This window comes from Chlorocebus sabaeus, chromosome 17, assembly GCF_047675955.1.
Source record: "Chlorocebus sabaeus isolate Y175 chromosome 17, mChlSab1.0.hap1, whole genome shotgun sequence".
NCBI classification, from domain to species: domain Eukaryota; kingdom Metazoa; phylum Chordata; class Mammalia; order Primates; family Cercopithecidae; genus Chlorocebus; species Chlorocebus sabaeus.
Window position 1 is genome coordinate 5867866 of NC_132920.1, and position 19059 is coordinate 5886924.

General features: G+C 52.0%; 1 protein-coding gene across 1 annotated transcript; it reads right to left on the minus strand.

The window, feature by feature from the left end:
- Positions 1 to 6950: 6950 nt before the first annotated feature.
- Positions 6951 to 15952, minus strand: NRN1 (neuritin 1). The gene is made up of 3 exons (XM_007973792.3): positions 15625 to 15952; positions 11271 to 11415; positions 6951 to 8164 (listed from the first exon to the last, which is right to left on the minus strand). The coding sequence occupies exons 1-3, from the start codon at positions 15677 to 15679 to the stop codon at positions 7936 to 7938; spliced, it is 429 nt and encodes a 142-aa protein (XP_007971983.1). The 5' UTR covers positions 15680 to 15952; the 3' UTR covers positions 6951 to 7935.
- Positions 15953 to 19059: the final 3107 nt, after the last annotated feature.

The window sequence follows — 19059 nt, forward strand, 5'->3', positions numbered from 1 at the left end:
TGGGAAATGTAAAGGGTGGAAATGCCATTCCCATTAAAAGCAATTCAACATGTGATTTGTCCAGGTGATGAGGTATGTAGCTAATATTAGTCGCTGCGATTTATCAAGAGAATAACTACCTGGTGATAGATTTTTCATGAATGTATCTCAAGTCATCCATCACCGTGACGATGGACTTTTCACATCTGGGCAGGCCTGTGGTGGTTACAGAAACTAAGAACTCCTTTAATAGAACTGCATGTCCATTAAATTACTGGAGGGAAAGAAAGCAAATAGGAAGCTCTTGCAGCCTAAAAGAGCGCAACAAGGGGGAAAAATAAAAAAGATTCTATGACGAGACATTGTGAAAAATCAACACACTTTTTTTTTTTTGTCCTTAGAAATTCATTCTCCATGTCTTCTTTTTCTCACAAACACCATCACCCCAGATTGAAATGAAGCTGCTGCCTCCTCTGAATACACACATGGACAAAGAAGGGCCCTGAGAAATCCCTAGTACACGTACATCCTGAACGCCCAGGCCTCTCTGGTGTGATGTATTCCCTTAACTAAATTAGTACAGTGCAAATAATGACTTGCACTAGTTTTCTATTTGCAATTTTAACAAATTACCACGAATTTGGTGGCCTAAATAATATGATTTTATTATCTTGCCATTAGTTCTGAAGGTCAGAAGTCTGACATGGGTTTCACTGGGCTGAAATCGCTGGGGTGCATTTCTTTCTGAAGGCACTAGGGAAGAATCAGTTTTCTCGCTTTTGCCAGTTTCTAGAGGCTGCCCAAATTCCTTGCCTCTTCCTCTACGTTCAAAGCCAGCAAGGGGGCGTTGAATCTTCCCATCATATGACTCTGACCTCTTCTTCTTTCCTCTTCCACTTTTAAAGACTTTTGTTGCTACATTGGCCACTAGGGACAATCCAGGATAAACTCCCTATTTTAAAGGCAGCCAATTTAGCAGTCTAATTCCACCTGCAACCTTAATTCTCTTTTACCACATTAACTAACACATTTACAGGTTCCAGGGATTGAGTCATGGACATTTTTGCAGGGACATTTTTCTGCTTACCACAGGACTTACAGTTCTTTGTTGTTGTGTTTTTTCTTTGTGTTTCTTTGCCTCAAAATACTAATAGAACAAGCAAAGCGAAGGAATCTCTTAAAGCAGGTTCCCAAAACAGATTAGCGTTCAAAGGTCAGCTCTCGCTCTTGCTACTTGCTGGTCTTGGGCAAGTTACTAACCTCTCTCCAAACCTCAGCTCATCATCTGTAAAATGGGGATAATACAATCCTCTTACAGAAATTGCGAAGGAGATGGGATGATGTTTGCAAAGCTTTCCCTAACACCTCGCAGGTAGTAAGTGCTCAATGAAAGTTAAAGTTTTTTAAAAAGTTAGAGTAAATGTGGTGGGGTGGGAGTGATGAGAGAGAAGACACAGTATGATCTGGATCTCTGTACCCTGAACCGCCCCGCCCCCGGATGGTTCAGCCTTCCTTATTGCTCTCCTTGGGTTGGATCCTGCTCATAGAAGCCTCTCAGGCTCTCTGGGTGGGAGAGGAAAAGAAAAATTCAGCTGTCATCTTTGCCGCCCTTGTTCTGTGGTTGCTGTTTTCTTTTCCTTTGCTGCCTCCTTCCATCGCTGGCCCTCCACTGCAGACAGGCCAGGGGGTCGCAGCCTCAGTGCAGAGCTGGTTCAGGCTGAGTGTCCTGAATGGAGGCTGCAGGAGCAGTGGGGAGACACGCAGCTGAGCCCCACCTCTGCCAGTTCACAATCACTCGCTGAGCCAGCCCTGCCTGGTCCAAGCCCTAAACTCCCCAAGGCATTTTGATTAGATTAGCCGATGAGAGCCAGGGTCTTCCAGTACTAATTATGCCTGACTGCACAAAAGTCACTCCCTGTGCAGCCCTTGCCACTGCTTCTGGGGAGGGGGACCCAAAGTCCAGCTGGCCCTTCCCCACTAGTGCGGGACACTCTGGTGGTGATCAGGGCCTGAGAGGGACCCAAGGAACCTAATGCAGATGGCAGGACAGCCTGACCTTCCAGAGCAGCAAGGTGACTTACTGGGTTGACAAAAAAGGCAAAAAAGTGTCAGCATACAGTGTTGATAAGGATGCAGGGAAACTCCACATACCTTTGGGAAAGTAAACAAACATCTTTTCAAATTAAAAGCACACATACATACCTTTCTGCCCAGCAATTCAACTTTGACCAAACCTATTGTATTGAAGAAATAAAAATGCTGGTACATAATGTTGTTTGAACAGGAATATTTATGAACACAATACTTATACAGTACAAAAAAATAAAAAACCTTGAAAAACTTAAATATCCATCAATAGAAGGAATTATGTAACCATTTAAAAGGAGATATTTAACTATTGCTCTTGAGAAATTCGGTTGCAGACAAATACATATTACAATTTTGCAAAAATGAAATAAAGCAAAACCCAAAGCCAACCTCCATATATGTATGTGTGTATATGTGTATAGCAGCATGCGGAAAGGCATGGAAGAACACTTATCAGCCTGCTACCATTTATTAGTGGAGGGAAGATGCTTTCTTCCCTCTCTATACTCTGGAATTGTTTCATTATTACAGTAACTTCATTACATTTTTCAATGTTGGGAGAGGAATTTAAGATAAATGGCGGGAGTGAGGGCGGGGGCAGGGAAGAGAAGTTGTGAAGGAAGATAGAGAAGAAATCCTGTGCTGGAAGAACCTGGCCACTCCAGTTGGGGGTTTGCAGAAAGAAAAGCCAGAAGTCTGGCCTGGAGACTGAACGGGGTGGGGTGGAGTAGAGTCCGGACGCAGTCATTGTTGAGCGACCTAGCTATTTGAACTCAAGGAGCTTATCTAGAGCATCCTTTGAGAAGGCCAGAGAGGACCATGGAGCACTGGGTAGTAGCCTGTAGTAAGAGGAATTTAAAACGCTTTACCATAAAGAATAACTGCTCCCAAAATATTAAAAGAATGAGGTTCTCAAGGTTATTTTGAAGAATTCGGTGAGATCCACCTGAGGAAATTAAATTAGTAACACCTAGCAGGAGGTAACTGGCATGTTGTCTGAAAGAACTTTACCTATACTATCTCATTTGATACAAGGTACAATCCTATGAGGTAAGTGTGATTATCCTTATTTTACAGAGGAGGAAACTGAGGTATAGCGGGGTTCAGTAACCCGTCCATGGTCATGCAGGTGGGCACAGAAGTCTTCCGGCTCCGAAGTCCTGGCTCTTGGAAGCCACACTGAAGGCTGTCCTTCAGTGTGGCCTTGGAAGCCACACCGAGTCCTTCCAGGGCTCAGATCTGGACAGAAAGATTACACTCTCCTCCCCTCACCCGGTGGGGATGGAGTGGTGAGAAAGCGCCTTCTCCGTGCGCGTGCCAGGATCGCCGGAATTCAGTGGGGCCAAGCTGAGGTTCCTCTCCTGGGGCTGGGCAGGGTTTGGGTTCGCTTTTCTCACGCCGGCGTTCGGGTTTGGGGGCGGAGGCTGCCCAGGCGTTACCCTCCAAAAGGGCCTCTGCAGGGGGTGCTTTCTCTACACTGTTCTTCTCTTGGGTAATGGTGGGGGAACCACAAGCTACAGGATTACAAAGTTCCTAGACTCCCTAGCCTAGGGAGGTACAATAACTTGGGACCCGGAGATGGGGGTGGGGTGTCTTCCGGAGCCCGAAGCTGGCATCCTCAGCCGCTCCTTCCCATTCCCGTCCCCCACCAACCCCCGACTCACCACTTCGTTTTCACATCTGGGAGGGGGGGCGGGGGGCGGTGATGGGGAGGAGACCAACGCTTTCATTTCCCTTGGTAGGTGTTCTGAGTGGTCAGGGATCCAGGGATCCTTCCCTGAAGTGCCCCTGGGTCGAGGCGGTAGACCGCTCCAGAGGATGGACAGCCGGCGAGCAAAGCTAGAGCTCGTGTATTGTAGGGAAAAGTGGGGGGTGGCGAGGAGAGAATGGTTTAATACCTTCCTGATATTTGAGGGAGAATTCGGCAAGGGGGAAATCTCTGGTTCCATCGTTTCCTGACTCATCGGATTTCCTGGGGTGGGCTTCGGGAAAGGGCTGGTGGCTGGCACTCCTGCCTCGGTCCGTCCAGCACCAAAACTCCAGGCCCCTGCGGCCGTGGCCCTCTGGGGTTCTGATTACAGTGGAAAGATCTCTGGATCCGCTGAAGGAGAACCTGTGTCGAGATTCTTGTGCTCATTTGCTTCTCTGGGGGTCCTGAATGAAAATAAGTACCGAGGTCATTTTTGTTCCTTAGCTCTGGCCCAGAGCTCTATCTCCGTCTCCAAGTTTCTCCATCATCTCCTTCTGTGTTTCAGGTGATCGCCCACCTCTCTTCCCTTCTAACTCTACTTCCGGATGTTTTCCTCCCTCTTTTCTCCCTGTGTCCCCCATTTTCCAGGCACGAGTCCTTTTTCTCTTGCCAGTTTCCTCCCTTCCTCCGATTTCCTTTCCCACGGGCCCTGGAGTTCCTTGGGCCCAGGCCGGGCTCTGGAGCTGGCCTGACATGTTCACAATAAGGATTGTAGGACACTGCACTCAAGTGAACTGCGTTGTCTTGAACCTACTCGGATAGGGGAGGTGATGAAGGAGGTCCTTCTCTAATCCCAACAGCTCCTCAAAGGCTCGAAGCCAGCCTGAGTGGGCCACTTGAAGAGCCACGGGCGGTGGGAAGATACGGAGAGGCTGCTCCGACGTGGGGAGGAGATAGGTATGACGATGTCCTCCGTGCGCCAAGCCCACTCCGTCCCACTCGCAATACTCCCACCACCTCATCAATGGGGCATGCTTGCCCTGGTTAATGTCATCTCCCTGAACTGCCAACAAGGCTAGCCGCTTTGCTGCTTAAAACAGATAACATCAACGAACATATGGAGATGTCATCATGATTAAACAGCAAATTATAGTCGAAGACGGTGCGATAATAATCTAAACAATCACCACAAGAAGAAGAAACGTTCTCTAACGCTCCAGTTGCAGAAGCCTGCTTTTCCAAGACTAGCGGCCCTGCATTCCCAGGGATGTCTCCATGCTCACGTGAGCGTGGTCCTCGGTTTAGGACAGGCAAGGGAGCCCCAGACAGGACAACAAAGTTTGGAGATTCCCGGGGCGACCTGGGACTCTGTGGCGTGGGGGCTTGGAAGCGCGTGGAGGGGCTGAGAGAGGGGAGAGGGCGCCCTTCCTCTAGGGCGGCCCCGCCTGGGAAGCAGTCGGAACCGCAGTAGGAGCCAGGGGTTCCTAGAGAAGAACCCTGTTGGGAGAGCAAAAGAGCCCGCGCTCCCAGTCCCCGCCCCCTCGCCCCTTCTGCCCCGCCCTCAGCCTGCCTCTTCCTAGATCTTCCAGGAGATTGCTTTCTGAGTGGGAAGCCCGCGCTGCTAGGGGAGGGGCGTCCTCTGCGGGTCGTGGGGGTCTCCCTTCTCCCCACAGTCGGAGCAGAAGGGCGCCTGCCTTTTATTTTGACAAGCAGTGGGCTTGGTTGTGAGCACTTGTTTGCCCCCAATATGCAGAGAAAAAGATAGTGATAGGAGGCGGCGTGCTATGATGGCAAAAATGGAGAAGACCCTCCCTCTTTATCCTGGTTCTCCTCCTCCTCATTACATAGATTCGTATTTAAGATAAGCACAGACATTCTAATTTGAATTCCAGGGATTGAACTCAAGTTAGAATCATCCTATTTATACGCAGACCGAAAATAACCATTGAAAGGAAACCAACAAAATGCAACTATTTTCCAAAACCCCGAGCGTTTGCTGGTGGGTGACCACCCCGCGCAGGTAGCGCGGTTCTGCTTTGGTTTTGACGGAGAACCCGGGATCGACCGAGGAGGGGACTGGGTGGGAGTTAGCGGGCGAAACGATTCCCCAGAGAGGCCCCGAGCGGCGCGTGCGTGAGCGCGCGGCCGTAATATATGCTGCCATTAAGAATCGTTGCAGCTTCCAGCGCTCCGGGCGCAGGGACGCATGTGTTGCTGGAATTCAATCCGTGGGGGGAATGCAGATTGGACTGCGACCCACTGGGTTTGATTTATGAACTGTTACACTAGCGATTGTTTACACATTGCATTTCAGAGCCCGGGCGCACCCTCCCGGCAGCGGACGGCGGGCTTCTCCGTGTAGGAACCTGCTGCAGCCCCCTCGGTCTCCCTCTATTCTCCTCCCTTCCTCCCACCCCCAGGGCCCCCGCAGCTTCCTCCTACAGCCACCTTCTCCAAGAACTCAGACTTCGATTTCGATTTCTCTGAACCCATAGACCTACATGCAGTTCTTTCCCCCCGCCCCCACCCCCCGCCTACTCCAGGCCTACAGCCCCCAGACCCGGGTCGCCTCTGCCCCTGTTTACTCCGGAATGTTTACTTCTCCGTAAGGCCATGCGGGGCCTATAAATAGGAGAGGTGGAAGCAGCCCTACTGCCAGATCAATAGGGCCCGTCTCCTCGCCATTTCAGCTGAGCTATCTTATTAATTATGAAAGGATTCACCTGATCCCTGCGGGGGAACACAGCCTCTCGGCCCCTCTGCTGGAGCCCTTAATGGCGGTTCCTTCGCAAGCTGCCTCTGGCCACCGCAGAGGAAGAGGCGAGTCGTGGTTAGGGCCAGGCCTGCAAGGATGGTGGTTAGGGCTCCGATCCGCCTGAGGCGGGGGCAGCCGGCCGGCCACTGGCATTGTCTGCCTGTGCGAGCAAGCTCAGTTTCTGTAAACCTCAAATAGAACGAATCTCTGCTTTGTAATTAATTCATTTAAAAACAACTTTCATTTTCTCTTTTTTAAGGAAGCAGGGTTTTGGGGAAGTGGCCAAGTGGCTTAAGTGAGGAGGGTCTGCTTGAAGGTGGCAGGTTTCCAGTGGCTTCCTGAAGAGGTGAGCTTGTCACTGGCATCCTGTGTCCCTCCAGGTACCCTGAGAACTGGGACAAGGAAGCAGGTTGGGGTAGGAAACAAACGACACCCCCATTTCAAACAATAACTTTTATTTTATACTTCTCTATACTTTGTAGCAAATCTTTTTTTGCTGAATTTAATTTATAATAAACTTTTTAAATTACATCTCTCTCTGTTTTTTTTTTTAAAATCAAGGCTCTTTTATGTCAAAATCTTTTTTTAGCTATATTTTAGATTAACATTTAACGTCCCCCCCTTGTGATCTATACCGTTGGATATTCAGGTATTACTGTGTGTGTAACAGCTAAAACAAGAGGGAGGAGGGAAAATTAAAGGCAGTGAACTTGGACGGATGCATCAACAACAGCAGATAAAGCTAACCCCTCAGTGACCATAGCAGCATGTCTTCTGGAAGCCTTTACTCTTACCCCAGAGATTTCCTCAGCCCCTTCCCTCTCTCCCTCCTATCCTCCAAACACAAAGCCAACAGTCCGTCCTTTCGCTTTTCTTGAGGAGAAATGTGCAGTGGAAATGATCAAAACAAGATACTGTGGAAGAACGACGTGAGCGTGAATTATTCACCGTATGCTTCGTCCGTGGACATCTCTCTTGAATTCATTCCCCTGGCCTTCTCCTCTCCTCGCCTTCCTATTAGGAGGAGCCCATCATTTTTCATGTTACTAGCATGATTAATATAGTAGGTGGCCCAGGGCCGTTCCTGAGATTCTTTTGCCAAACAAAAAAAAAATATTTAATAATAATAAAATTTAAAAATGGGGTGGGTTTGCCGTTTTCTTATTTGTGTGTGAAGACGGACTAAAGCTGAGGTCCGATTTTGGCTGTGCTTGCTTGCTCACTGATTGGTAACATTTGGCAAATAAAACACAAGAAATCAAACGAAATAAAAAAGAGAATCAGGATTTCCCACAGTCCTATATGAGTGTTTTCAGCATCACAGAGAATCACAACGTCCCCAAAGAACGAATGGATCTTCCTCTCGATTTCCGGGAGCATGGAGTGAGTGTGGGTGGACGCGTGGGGGGAGCTGGCCCCACGCTCAGAAGGAAAGCCAGGTCGCTAAAGCTGCCGAGAGAGACACCAGGAGCACGGGGAACGCCGGGAGCAGAGACCCCGCCGCCCCGTTGCCGCTGCCGCAGAGTTCGAATAAGCTGCCTTGGATGTTGAGGTTTTTGGATTCTTTTCTCAGTTTATCCCACATATCTTTCGCCCCTTCCTGGCAATCCGTAAGGGCTGTGACCGTGCAGCTGTGGAAATCCTCCCAGTATCTGGTGAGGAACAGAACAAAACAGAAGAAGCAGGTTCACTTGGGGCGCCGGGAGGACCCCGGGCCTGCACCCCTGCGCCTCCCCGCTCGCGGCCCCGCAAACTTCCCAGGGTGTCCCGTCCCTACCTTCTCTTCACCGCCTTGGCGCCTGGGCTGCGCAAGGTCGGGACTCGTGGGACCTCCGCCTACGCCAGAAGCGGCTGTCTAAAGCGGGGGTGGGGGGACGCCCCCTCCTGCCTGGTTTTCCCTTCCAGATGCCGGGAGAGGACTCGGCAGCCGGGAGCCGGGTCGTGCACCCGCTGCGGCGCGCTGGCACCTCGGCCTCAGCAAACAGATTGCTCGCCCTCCTCGGGGAAAGCTAGGAAAACAGTGCTAAGCCTCGCAAGCTGCCGCCCATTAATGCCTCTTAGCTTGCAAGACGGGTTACTAGCTCTGAGCACGGCCCTCCCCTCGGGGCTTCTTACATTCTCCTCCCCCTAACCCCTTCTGTCTCCCTCCTTCTCCACGCCGCGGTACTCTCGCCTTCGCCCTCATTCTTTCCCTCCACCCACTACCTCTTCCTTTTGTTTTCCATTCTCCTTATTTTCCCTTTCTTTCTTTTTCCATTCCGTCTGCTTTCCTCTCTTCTGTTCCCCACTTCCTCTTCCTCCTCCCCCCGGCCTGCCTCGATCCTCCTTGCTCTCCACAGTCCCCGGCTCAGATTCGGCCTGGAGACTCCTGCCTGCCTCTCTTCTCCCTCCGGTCGGTGAGTGTTAGTGGCCAAGCACCTGGGGCCGGCTTCGTAGCCTTCATCTGCTCTTGCAAATCCCAGGGCCCCGGGCCTGCGCGTTGGGTTCCTCCTCTTTCTCCCTCCCCAGTCTTTTCGGTGGGCTTGGGCCTCATCGGGCTTCCTCCCCACAGTTTTCAGGGTGTAGCGCCAGCCCCCAAGGCCGGAACTGCGGGGAGGGCGTGGTGCCCACCGCCCACATTCTGTCCTCCTCTGGCGGTCAGTTCCCGGAGACCGGCGCCTAACTCAACCACTTCCTCCTCCCAGGCTCAGCTCCTAGACCCGCCCCCACAACCTTCATCCAACCTGTGCCTTTTGATTGTCCCCCTTTCTTCTGAAAACCCAAAATAGATCCTGAGACTAAATATAATCCCAACCCGTGATCGATTCCTGGGGCGCAGTCTCCTTTCAGAGCTGGGTCGATCTGTGCCTCTCTGTAACTCCGGGCTGGTCCCCACCTCCCCTGAGCCTTGAGCACCAGGTTACCGGTGCCTGCCCTCCACACAGTTTGATTGTATTTTCTCCTCTCTTTCCCTTCTGCTCGCTGGCCTGGACTGTAAGCACATTGAAGGCAGGCACTGTGTTAATTTATGAGTACTGGAGGGACACGGGGCTTCCAGGTTCCTCAACTTGTAATAAACAGCAATATTTGGACATTGGGAGGCCCAGGGAGGACAGCTTTCCTGCAGAGAGTCTGTGGAATCACCCCTGCTAAAGAATGCCTAAATCGCTCTTTTCTTTATGCATGCCCAGATGGGGGCAGAGTCCTGAGGGACCTGGTAGAGAAGGATAGACTCCACCTGGGGCTGGGCAGAGGTGGGCTTCAGCTCCGTGTTGAGCAACCAGCTCCCCCAACTGAGTAGGGCCGGGACCTAGCCATGGCCTGTGACCTCAGGGAGGAGTTCTCACTTTCCTGTTTTCCAAGACAAAAGTTCTGCTTCAAATTAAAATAGCTTGGAATAAATAAGTTCCAACAAATGACAGAGGATTCAGGAGCTGTTCTATATGCAACCTTTTCTTATCCTTATAGATACATTCTTATCCATCACAAGGCTTTTAGAATTAAATGCCTTCGTTCCTTTCATGATAGGAAAGCTCTAGCCACTTAGCCGCGGTGGCTCCTAGTAGGCACTGGGGCATTTAAGAAATAGAGTAGCAAAATGGACACCCATTTAAGTTATCAAAACCTAAACAAACATCCCTCCTTCCACCAGTCCCCTTTGCCCCAGTTGGGGAGACAGGAGAGCCTTCACAGTCTACAAATGATGCCATAGAAAATGGTCACTCTAACCTCAGGGAATAAGGGGCACAACCTGCCTTGGCTTTACTGGAAGGGTTATTGTGGGGGTGGGGGAACACAGCTGTTTTTTGCAAAATAAAACAGTGTGTGTTGCAGAGGATGGGGGTGTTTTCTAAGGTCTGTAGCAGCTAAATTGCTGCAGGTCCACTGCAGTAGTGCTCTGCTGGTTACCTTATTGCTAGTGTGAGCAGTGCTTTCCAGCCAAGCTCTGAGAAAACACCACTGGGCCTGGCTATGAACTCCTACCCATCTCCCTTTACCTTTGAAGCTGTCCAGGTCTGGGGACACCGTGCCGATGTGCAAGGGGGTGAGGGAAACAAGGAGAGTGGCTATTCCAAACCTCGGAATCTGCGGTAACCTCAACAGCGACTATCACTGGACTACCACCTGGACTTACTCTTTTTGGGTAAAGTCACTGGCACACAATAAGACAGTGTTTCAGCCTGTCTGCTAGAAACAGGAGGGGGACCCGTGTCTCCTTGCCTGTGCCGGCATTTCCTTGATGTGTATTACAGGGGCGTTATGTCAGGAGACATGGACAGATGAGACGAGTGACTTTCCCTTCAGGCAAATGTAGTATTACCCCCAAACAATCCTCAAATCCAAACTAACTGTTCTTCAGAGAATACCTGGCTCGCTCTTTCACGCAAGAGAAAAGAATGATAAAGATTGCTACGAGGCAGAGAGATTTTGCAGCATCAAGAACTGGTAGCAACTCTTCACGCCCCTTGCCCTGGGTCCCAGCATGTTGAGCATGCGCACGTCTGTGCAAGCCTGTGAGGCCGCGTAGAGCTGGGACTGGGTCTATGTTGAAGGATCCTCCTCTATATCCCACCCCGGGCTGTGGGATCCCCTTGGGAAGTGTAGGTTCTAACCCGGGGGCCTGGTCCTAGGCCTGGGGGTTGGAGCCAGAAGGCAAGAGTGAGCAGATTCGGATTCTCGCTGGCGCTGAACGCTGAGCGCAGGCGGGGAGGCTCCGCACTCTCCGACCTCAGTAGCTCCCTCAAAACCGAAGTCCAGCCGGCCAGAAAGGACACTTACGTGCACACGGTCTTGATGTTCGTCTTGTCGTCCAGGCCCTGCGGGTAGTTGGCCATGCTGTCGCCCAGCTTGAGCAAACAGTCCGAAAAGCCCTTGAAGACCGCATCGCACTTGCCCGCTGCTCTCACGGCCTGCACCAGATACGCTGCGGGGAGGAGGGAACACCGGTCAGCAGCGCCACGACCCCGCCCTGCCGCCCCACTGCCCTTCCCTGTGCGACCCAGGCTCCGCGCGGCCTCGTTGCGTCGGGTGGCCTCTCCCAGTACCCAGCCTTGGGGCGCGCCGGTGTTAAAGGTGAATGAAATACTTGACCCAGGAATGCCCGACCTGCGGCTAACGCTGCGACTAGTGCAGATTGTCGGTGCGTGAGCAGGTGTGGGTGGGTGGGAGGTAGGTGAGTCCATTCCTTTCCTCCAGCTCCCTCCCGCATCTCGCTCCATATCTTTTTCTGTTTCCATCGCCCCCTCTTCTCACCTCCCTCATCTCTTTTATTTCTCTTTCTCCTCACTGCCTCCTTCGTCTCCCAACACTTCCCCAGCAAGCCCTGTCACAGCTCTCACAATGCGATCTTCCATTTTGAGGTGACAGAAGGGGTCTCGGCTGCAGCGTGCGGGGGCGAGAACGGGGTGGGGAGACGGCAGGGCGTGGGGTCACGCAGCTGAACCCAACGCCACATCACGCGAATAAGCCTCAGGCTTGGCGCTCTGTCCTTGGTGGGCGCTCAGCAAACGCTGCTGAATGAATGAACGAATATAGTCCCCGGAAGCCACCAGCAGTCACCGAAATGGATTGTTTCATTCTAAAACCGATTGCCTACCGTGGACTCTGTATTCCGAGTAAGACCCTCGGATGCACCCTTTCCCGCCCCACTGGAAAGAGGGCAACCTAGGCGTCCTGAGACCTGGCGCGGGTGATGAGTGGTCTGGGGCGGAGAAGGCCAGAGGCCGGGCGGGGTCACGGATGAGTCTGCCCGGGTCACCTCCGCAAAGGCCAGATCCACGAACCTCGGGCCTCCTTCTCTCCTCCTCCTCTGTCAGTCACTCAGCTCCCCAGACACCCTTAACAACCCACCCGCCAGCCAAAAAGGCCAGCCTCCACTCCGGACAGCAGCGGGGAGAGGCTGTTCTTCTCCAGGTCCCAGCCTGGCTGCTGAAAGTGAGCTCGCCGCGGCCCGGGGCTCCTGGCCCCAGCTCAGGACTCCCTGCAGAGAGCGGGCAGGGATAAAAGCTGAGCGGCGGGAGGAAGAGGAGGAGGAGGAAACACAGGCCGCACGAAGGTCCAAGCTCCAAGCCCCTGGCCTCTGGGCGGTCAAAGCCCGAGGCGCGGGACGGAGAGACAGGCACCAGGCTGCGGTCGCGCGGCTGTGGTCATCTCTTTCCTCCCTGAGGCCGACGAACCCGGCTGGAAGCTGAGTGCCCAGCGGCCCAAAGCAGCCCGGGCGCGGGGAGGGCGCCAGGAAAACACAGCTTTAGGGCGGGGAAGAAAGGGTGAATCTCAGAATCGAAATCCGCACCGGCGCCCACGACCCTGGGCTCCGGCCTGGTCCTCAGCCGCGTTCTGGCGGCTGCGTTTGTGTGTGAATGTGTCCCGGGAGGACCAGATACCTCACTCCCCCGGTCCCCCACGCGGGTCCCTATCCCCGAGCGCCGGGCCAAACGCCGAAGAGGAAGGTGACCGAACCCGCAGCAGCTTCCGAGAACGTACCATTTGCAAATAGCTGCAGGAAGAGCGAGGCGGGCCTTGCGCTTTTTAATCCGGAACGGGAAGCGCCGGGGAAGGGACCAAGGTTAACTTCGACCTCCCCTGGGGCAGATACGTAAACCTTCTTAAACCTCCGGGTTCACCTTACAGCGAAAATTAAGTACCCTGGCGACTATAATACTAACAAATCGAACACTCACGTAAAATCTTAAGAATAAACGAATCTTTGTTCTGATAGAACTCGTTCAAAGTGGGAATACACGCCACACGTCTTCCTCTATAAGGCATGTCAGAAACACAGCTTTGAAGCGAAGAAACGAAATAAAATAAAGTCCAATCTCCCCGTCCACGTCTCTCCTCACCCCTTGCCTACACCCCCAAAACTCGGTGGCGAAAGAAGCCCCTAAAATGCACTGACATTTTTTAAGGGGAATTGGGGCTCGCCGGGGGCGGGAGCTCTCTTGTCACGTTATCTTCCCAGGAGCTGCTGGAGAAGACCCTGCACACCGCGCATGTGTGAGTGTGTGCGTGTGTAAAATAAGAAGTCGTGAACATTTCTCTCTTTTAAAACTGTGACTCCTTGGACTCTAGCCTTCTCTGGGAGGCCGGGAGGCTGCGCGCGGGACGGGTTTTGCAGGCGCACGCGTCCCAGCAGGTCGCAGCCCGTGTGTCCCTCGCTGTCCTTCCTGAACCCCGCTTAGGCGAGGCTCTGGCGGGTGACCCTGGCTCCTTCCCTGTCCTCTCTGCCGTCCCTTTCTTGTGCGGTTTCCATCCGTTCATTCATTCGTTCGACATCTCATTCATTCCGAATTTCCTCCTGCTGAGTCTTCTTTCGTGTTCACCACACTCTTCTACCTCCCCGCCCCACCAACCCCCACTTTTCTTGCCAAATGTCAATGATTTGGGACAGCTCCCAGCCATGAATTAATAAAGATCGAGGTTCTGGTGCAGGAAAGGGCAGACATTCGGGAACAAATACGCTCAATTTCAATTCCACAGCCAACAATTAGTCATTTTTGGACCGAGGTTAATGTGTTCAAAACGCGTCCCTCAGGCACGACCACCGTCTTTTTTTTTTTTTTTTTTTTCCCTCCAAACCTCTCAAAGTAAGGTTATTTCCTACTGGGAAAACAGAGTCCCAAATCTTGTCCGATTAAAATTTCTATCTCAAAAACAACCCTGTCTCCTGCTCTCTAAAGATTCAAAGGTTTATTGCAAAATGCCACATTCACTTATTTCCAACATTTAAGGAATTTGCTGCCATTAGAAATATTACTTATAGCAGCACTTCTCACTAATGTCAAAGATTCAAAACACCCAGATTTAAAGCATTGTCGTTTTTTAGAATTAAAGGAAAACACCAATATCCTGCATTCACACACTCTAAAATCCTTATAATGTTTCTGCAAAAGAAGATCAGATACTCAAAATCATGTCAGTTGCATAAAACCCACTGTAAAGAATCCATTTTAATGTCTAGAGAACTCCAAACCTTGTTTTCCTTCACATTTCTTATGGAAAAAACATGTTATGTATTCTCCTTTCTTGTCCCAAACCAATTACCTAAAGCACCCCTCCCCCCAATACTGCAAGGATTTGTCTGCAAAGAATGCCACAGCCTGAACTGATAGGAGGCAACAATTCCGTTTCAGGAGTTTCTTTTTTTCCCCCCCTGTTGTCCATTCTATTAATAACCTGCTTCACTTTCACTTTTAGGCCATGTTAATTAATGTTCTGACCCCGCCTCAGAGAAGAGGGTTTTCTAGTGCCCTCTTGTATATCTTTTCTTCATTCTGGATGGTAAAAATGTGAACTTTAAAAGACCCTTGACAGCGTAACTACGACTCAACATTCCTTAACATAAAATGGGGAGTAAATAAATCCTTCCACAACCAACCTCAAACAAACAAAAATAACAAACACCCGACATGACATATTCCAAATACTTCTTAACCCTTTCCTCTATATGTAATACAGACACCAATGTGTAAAGTAGCAGACAAATGCGCCTAGAAAAGTACATCTACGTAAATTTGGCTGAATTCATCCTCTTCAATGGCAAGCATATTAAAATATATGGTCTGGAGTTCCCTATCACTCTCGGTTTGCCCACCAGCAGGGTCTGCGGTAGCGGTGCAAACGCTGCAGCTAGGATATAGGGGAGGAGGGGCGGGAGAATGACAAAGTTCTAAATGCAGCAGTCTGAGCCCTGGAATATCTTTGCTTTCTGCACATAAACTTTCCAGTCCTGGCTGCCTAGCCATTTTGTTCCTGCATTCACCTTTAGACTCTTCAAAATAATATCTTGCAGTATCGCAGGAGCCAGTACATTGCCCCAGAGCGCACCAAACCTGGTCTAAACCCAGAAAGGGAAACAAAAATGGATGTGTGCTTTGGAAAAAGGTGGAAAAAAACCCTGTCCAGAAGACGTCCGGCCGTACACATTTCCTGGCGAACATTTGGAATCTATAGCTTTAGGAAAAACCGATCTGGGACGCGCTAGTCTCCAGGAACTGATGCCCCCACCCTCGGGGGTTTGCCGGCTTCTCCGCACCCTGGGGCAGCCGCGGGCCCGCCAGTCCCCTTCCGCGCTTCGGGCCGGGGCAGGCTGCCTCCCGCCTCCAACCTCCAGCCGGGCTGAGCGGCCACTTACCTATTTGCACCGCGAGGATCAGTGAAATATATCTGCCGTTCAACTTAAGTCCCATCCTACGTTTAGTCAAACCATTTGCGACCGCAGACCTTTAAATAGTTAGTTTAGAGAACGCGGGGGAAAGCCGAAAAATAGGCATTGCCAACAAGTTCCGGGAGCGACAGAGACTTTATGCACGGGGAAGGCAGAGGGAGGAGAGAAAGAGAGGGAGCGAGGAAGAGAGACAGAAAGAGAGAGAGAGAGAGAGAGAGAGAGAGAGAGAGGCTTGGGGGGGGAGAGCTGGGAATGGTTCACTCCATTAGGAGGGGGCGGAGGAAGTACAGCCTCACGCCCACGAGCAGGCCTGACGTGGGGGATGACACGGAATGATTTTTTTTTTTTTTTTTAATATAGACACCTTGGTAGAGAATCGCCATTTATAGTCATCAGAAGCTGGAATTAATCAGATATCTCCAATTAATGTGCGATCTGAATGAAATTTTGCCTCCCGGGGGTGACCACTTCCCTGTTCTAGCGGTCACCCCTGCCTCTTCCTCGTTCCGGGGGCCCCCCAACCCCGCCCCCTCCCTGCGCAGAACAGGGGCTCCCCCTCCCTTCCCCGCCAGGAGCTGGGGAGTCCTGGCGCGCCCACTCGATTGTTTCAACCTGCTCCCCCTCCTCCATCAGCACCACAGAGAATTCAGCCTTCTCTCTACGAAGCAGGGGGGTTTAAAGGAGCGGGAGAGGGAAAAACAGCTAAGCTAGCTCGATTAATTCGAAAGCCCTCCTCGGCCGCCCGCCCCCTGCGCTTGCCTACCCTCTTTTTCTCCAACCCAGCAGCTGAGCTCTGGGCGCAGCCTGCAGCGCGTGAGCACGCAGCCCGGCCCCCCGCACGAGCGCGCACACACACACACACACACTCACACACGCGCGCGCGCACACCCGCCAGCCGCGCCGAGCGCCCCCGTGCCCGCCCGCACACAAGGGATGCGAGCGCGCTCACACGCCCAGGCCCCGGGGGTTTGGTTTGCACACGTGGGGCCCCAGAAATATACACCGAATGTCCTCTGTGAATTTTACCACCTCTGACGCCCCAGCGGGCCACAGGCCTTTTCAAGGGACACAGCGACACCTGTTTTAGGGGGCGAGTAGGGCACCAGGGAAGGAGTCTCTGATACGACAATTTTCGGATACTAGTGATTTACCAATCAACTCTCAGCGCTTTAGGAAATTTCCAAGGCAAGCACTAGTGTGCGGACTTCTTTCTAATCTTGATGCGCCTCTTGGGGTTATTTGTTGGGCTACACACACACGTACCCACACGCACACACGTATATCACGTACGCACACGCACACCCGGACCCACACACACCTGCACTGTCTTTCGATGCTCGGCACAGACCCTGTGTGGGTGTTGCCTACCCTGTAACAAAATACTTCTGCAGCTGGGTTTGTGCTCGGTGCAAGGTGCTATCGACGACAGCTTGAGTCAAAATCGAAAAATTAACAGGGCTCTTTCCTTTCTAAACGACTTTAAGCTCTGGTTTTCTTCCCTTCTTCTGCACCAAACAGACAAACAAAAGTCTAAATTGTAGCGTCTTTAATAAAATGCTAAAGAAGGCATTGGCCAACTTTAATCCTTAAGCCTGTGGAGAGAAAAAAATGAAAACGACCCCCAAAATTTTGCCAGACTACACTAGAGGACGTCAAGCTGTCAAACTGTAGAAATGCAAACGGATTAAGGAGAAGCATTGAATTTGCTTCTCTAGGCAGCGTGCCCTCCAGGGCCAAATTTGCCGTCCCCATACTCAGACATTTGGAGATGCATAGACAGAGAAAGGGGGAGAAAGGTGCAAAATAACGGGGGTAGGACAGGCTGTGGAGGGTAAGGAGCTGAGGGGGAGCCGCTGGGGTCCTATTGCAGCACTTGGCGACGTGAGGTGTCTGCAATGTGCGGCCTCTTACCCACGTCCCGCGGGAGCCGCAGACTCCCAGGCAGCCGCCCTGGCCCTGGAGGCGGAGCCACGTCGCCCCGCCCTGGTTATGTCACCTGCCTGCGGGCGGGGTGGTTGGGGGCTCGCCTTCCGGCGTTCAGGGGCACAGTGGCGGCCCCGGGTGTTTCCTTTCCCCGACTCGGAGACTCCGGGAAGAACCGAAAACGTGGGCGGACAGGGGGCGGGGCGGGGGCTGGTGGCGAGAGGGGGGCGTTTCTCGGACCCGCCCCCGACGTCTTCCAATGGCAGGGCAGGAGGCTTTCCGAGGGGCGGAGCCTCGGGGGGGTTGCCACGCGGCCCTGCCCACGGCTCTGCCCCGCCCCCTCGGGGTTCCGCGTGGGGCCGGCCCAGTTTTTGGGGACCTGGGCACCAGCTGAGGGTCCCCCACCTCGCTCAGACTCGTGCAGAGCCCAGGCTTGGGGGTGGCTTAAGGTTTTTTGCCCTCAATGTCCTTGCCTTCCTCCTGCTTATCCACCTGGGATCTTTTCAACATCATTTTCTGGGATCCTCTCCAACCTCTCCCCTATAACTCTGAGCGTGGGGGCGCTGGGGATGTGGAGTAGGCAGGGCTGAGGGCCTCAAAGAAGCGGGTCAACCCTCGCGCGTGCGCACTGCCGCCGGCGCCGCGCCCCGGGCCGGTCCAGGTCTTGCCCTTGGGACGTGGCTGCGCCGCACCGCCCTACCCCGGGAGGGAACCCCCGCTGACTTTTTCCTCTCTTCGCTTTCCTCCCCAGGCGTCCCAACCTCCCCTCATGGGCGTGAGTCTTTTTTAAAGTGAAGAAGAGAGAGGCGAACAGAGTTAGTACTCTACACCAATGATTTTCCGGGTAGATAGATGCACATGATATTTTCTTTTTAAAAAATTTCTTATCTTTTAAATTAAAGGTCGTTCTGCAGTGAAGGCTCCATGCAGGGTTGATTCTTCGTAGTTCTTTAATTAAAGGATATTGCAGTTCATGGTTGTCAACGCATGCTCTCTGGGAACGGTAGCATCCATGGTTGGAGGTGGCTTTGGAGAACGTTCCCTCCTTTACCAATGTGAAAAGCTCATCTCACATCATATTTGAGCTTGAAGGTGCAGTGGGAAGAGCAGTGAACGGGGGCAGGGAAACCCAGCTCACAGGCTGACCCCCACACTTTGGAAAATGAAGGAGAGTGGACTATGAAGTATTTTCCAAGGCTGTTTTCACCTTTGAAATTTTGTGAACTAAGGATTTTCTAGAATTCTGTGAATGGGATTAGGAGTGGAAATTCACAATCCAAAGAATAAAATCCGTGCTAGAGTGCTTGTTATAAGCTACCTTCTTGCAAAGAACGTATTTCCTTTTGATAAGCAATTTTGTTTAAAGAAACAAATACAGTTCAGGAGAGGGAAAAAGTCACAGGTGCTGTTTGGGTCTGCATGTTGAATTGAGCCAAAGTAACCCCCAAAAGTAAGTCTGCATAATTAAGGCAATAAATC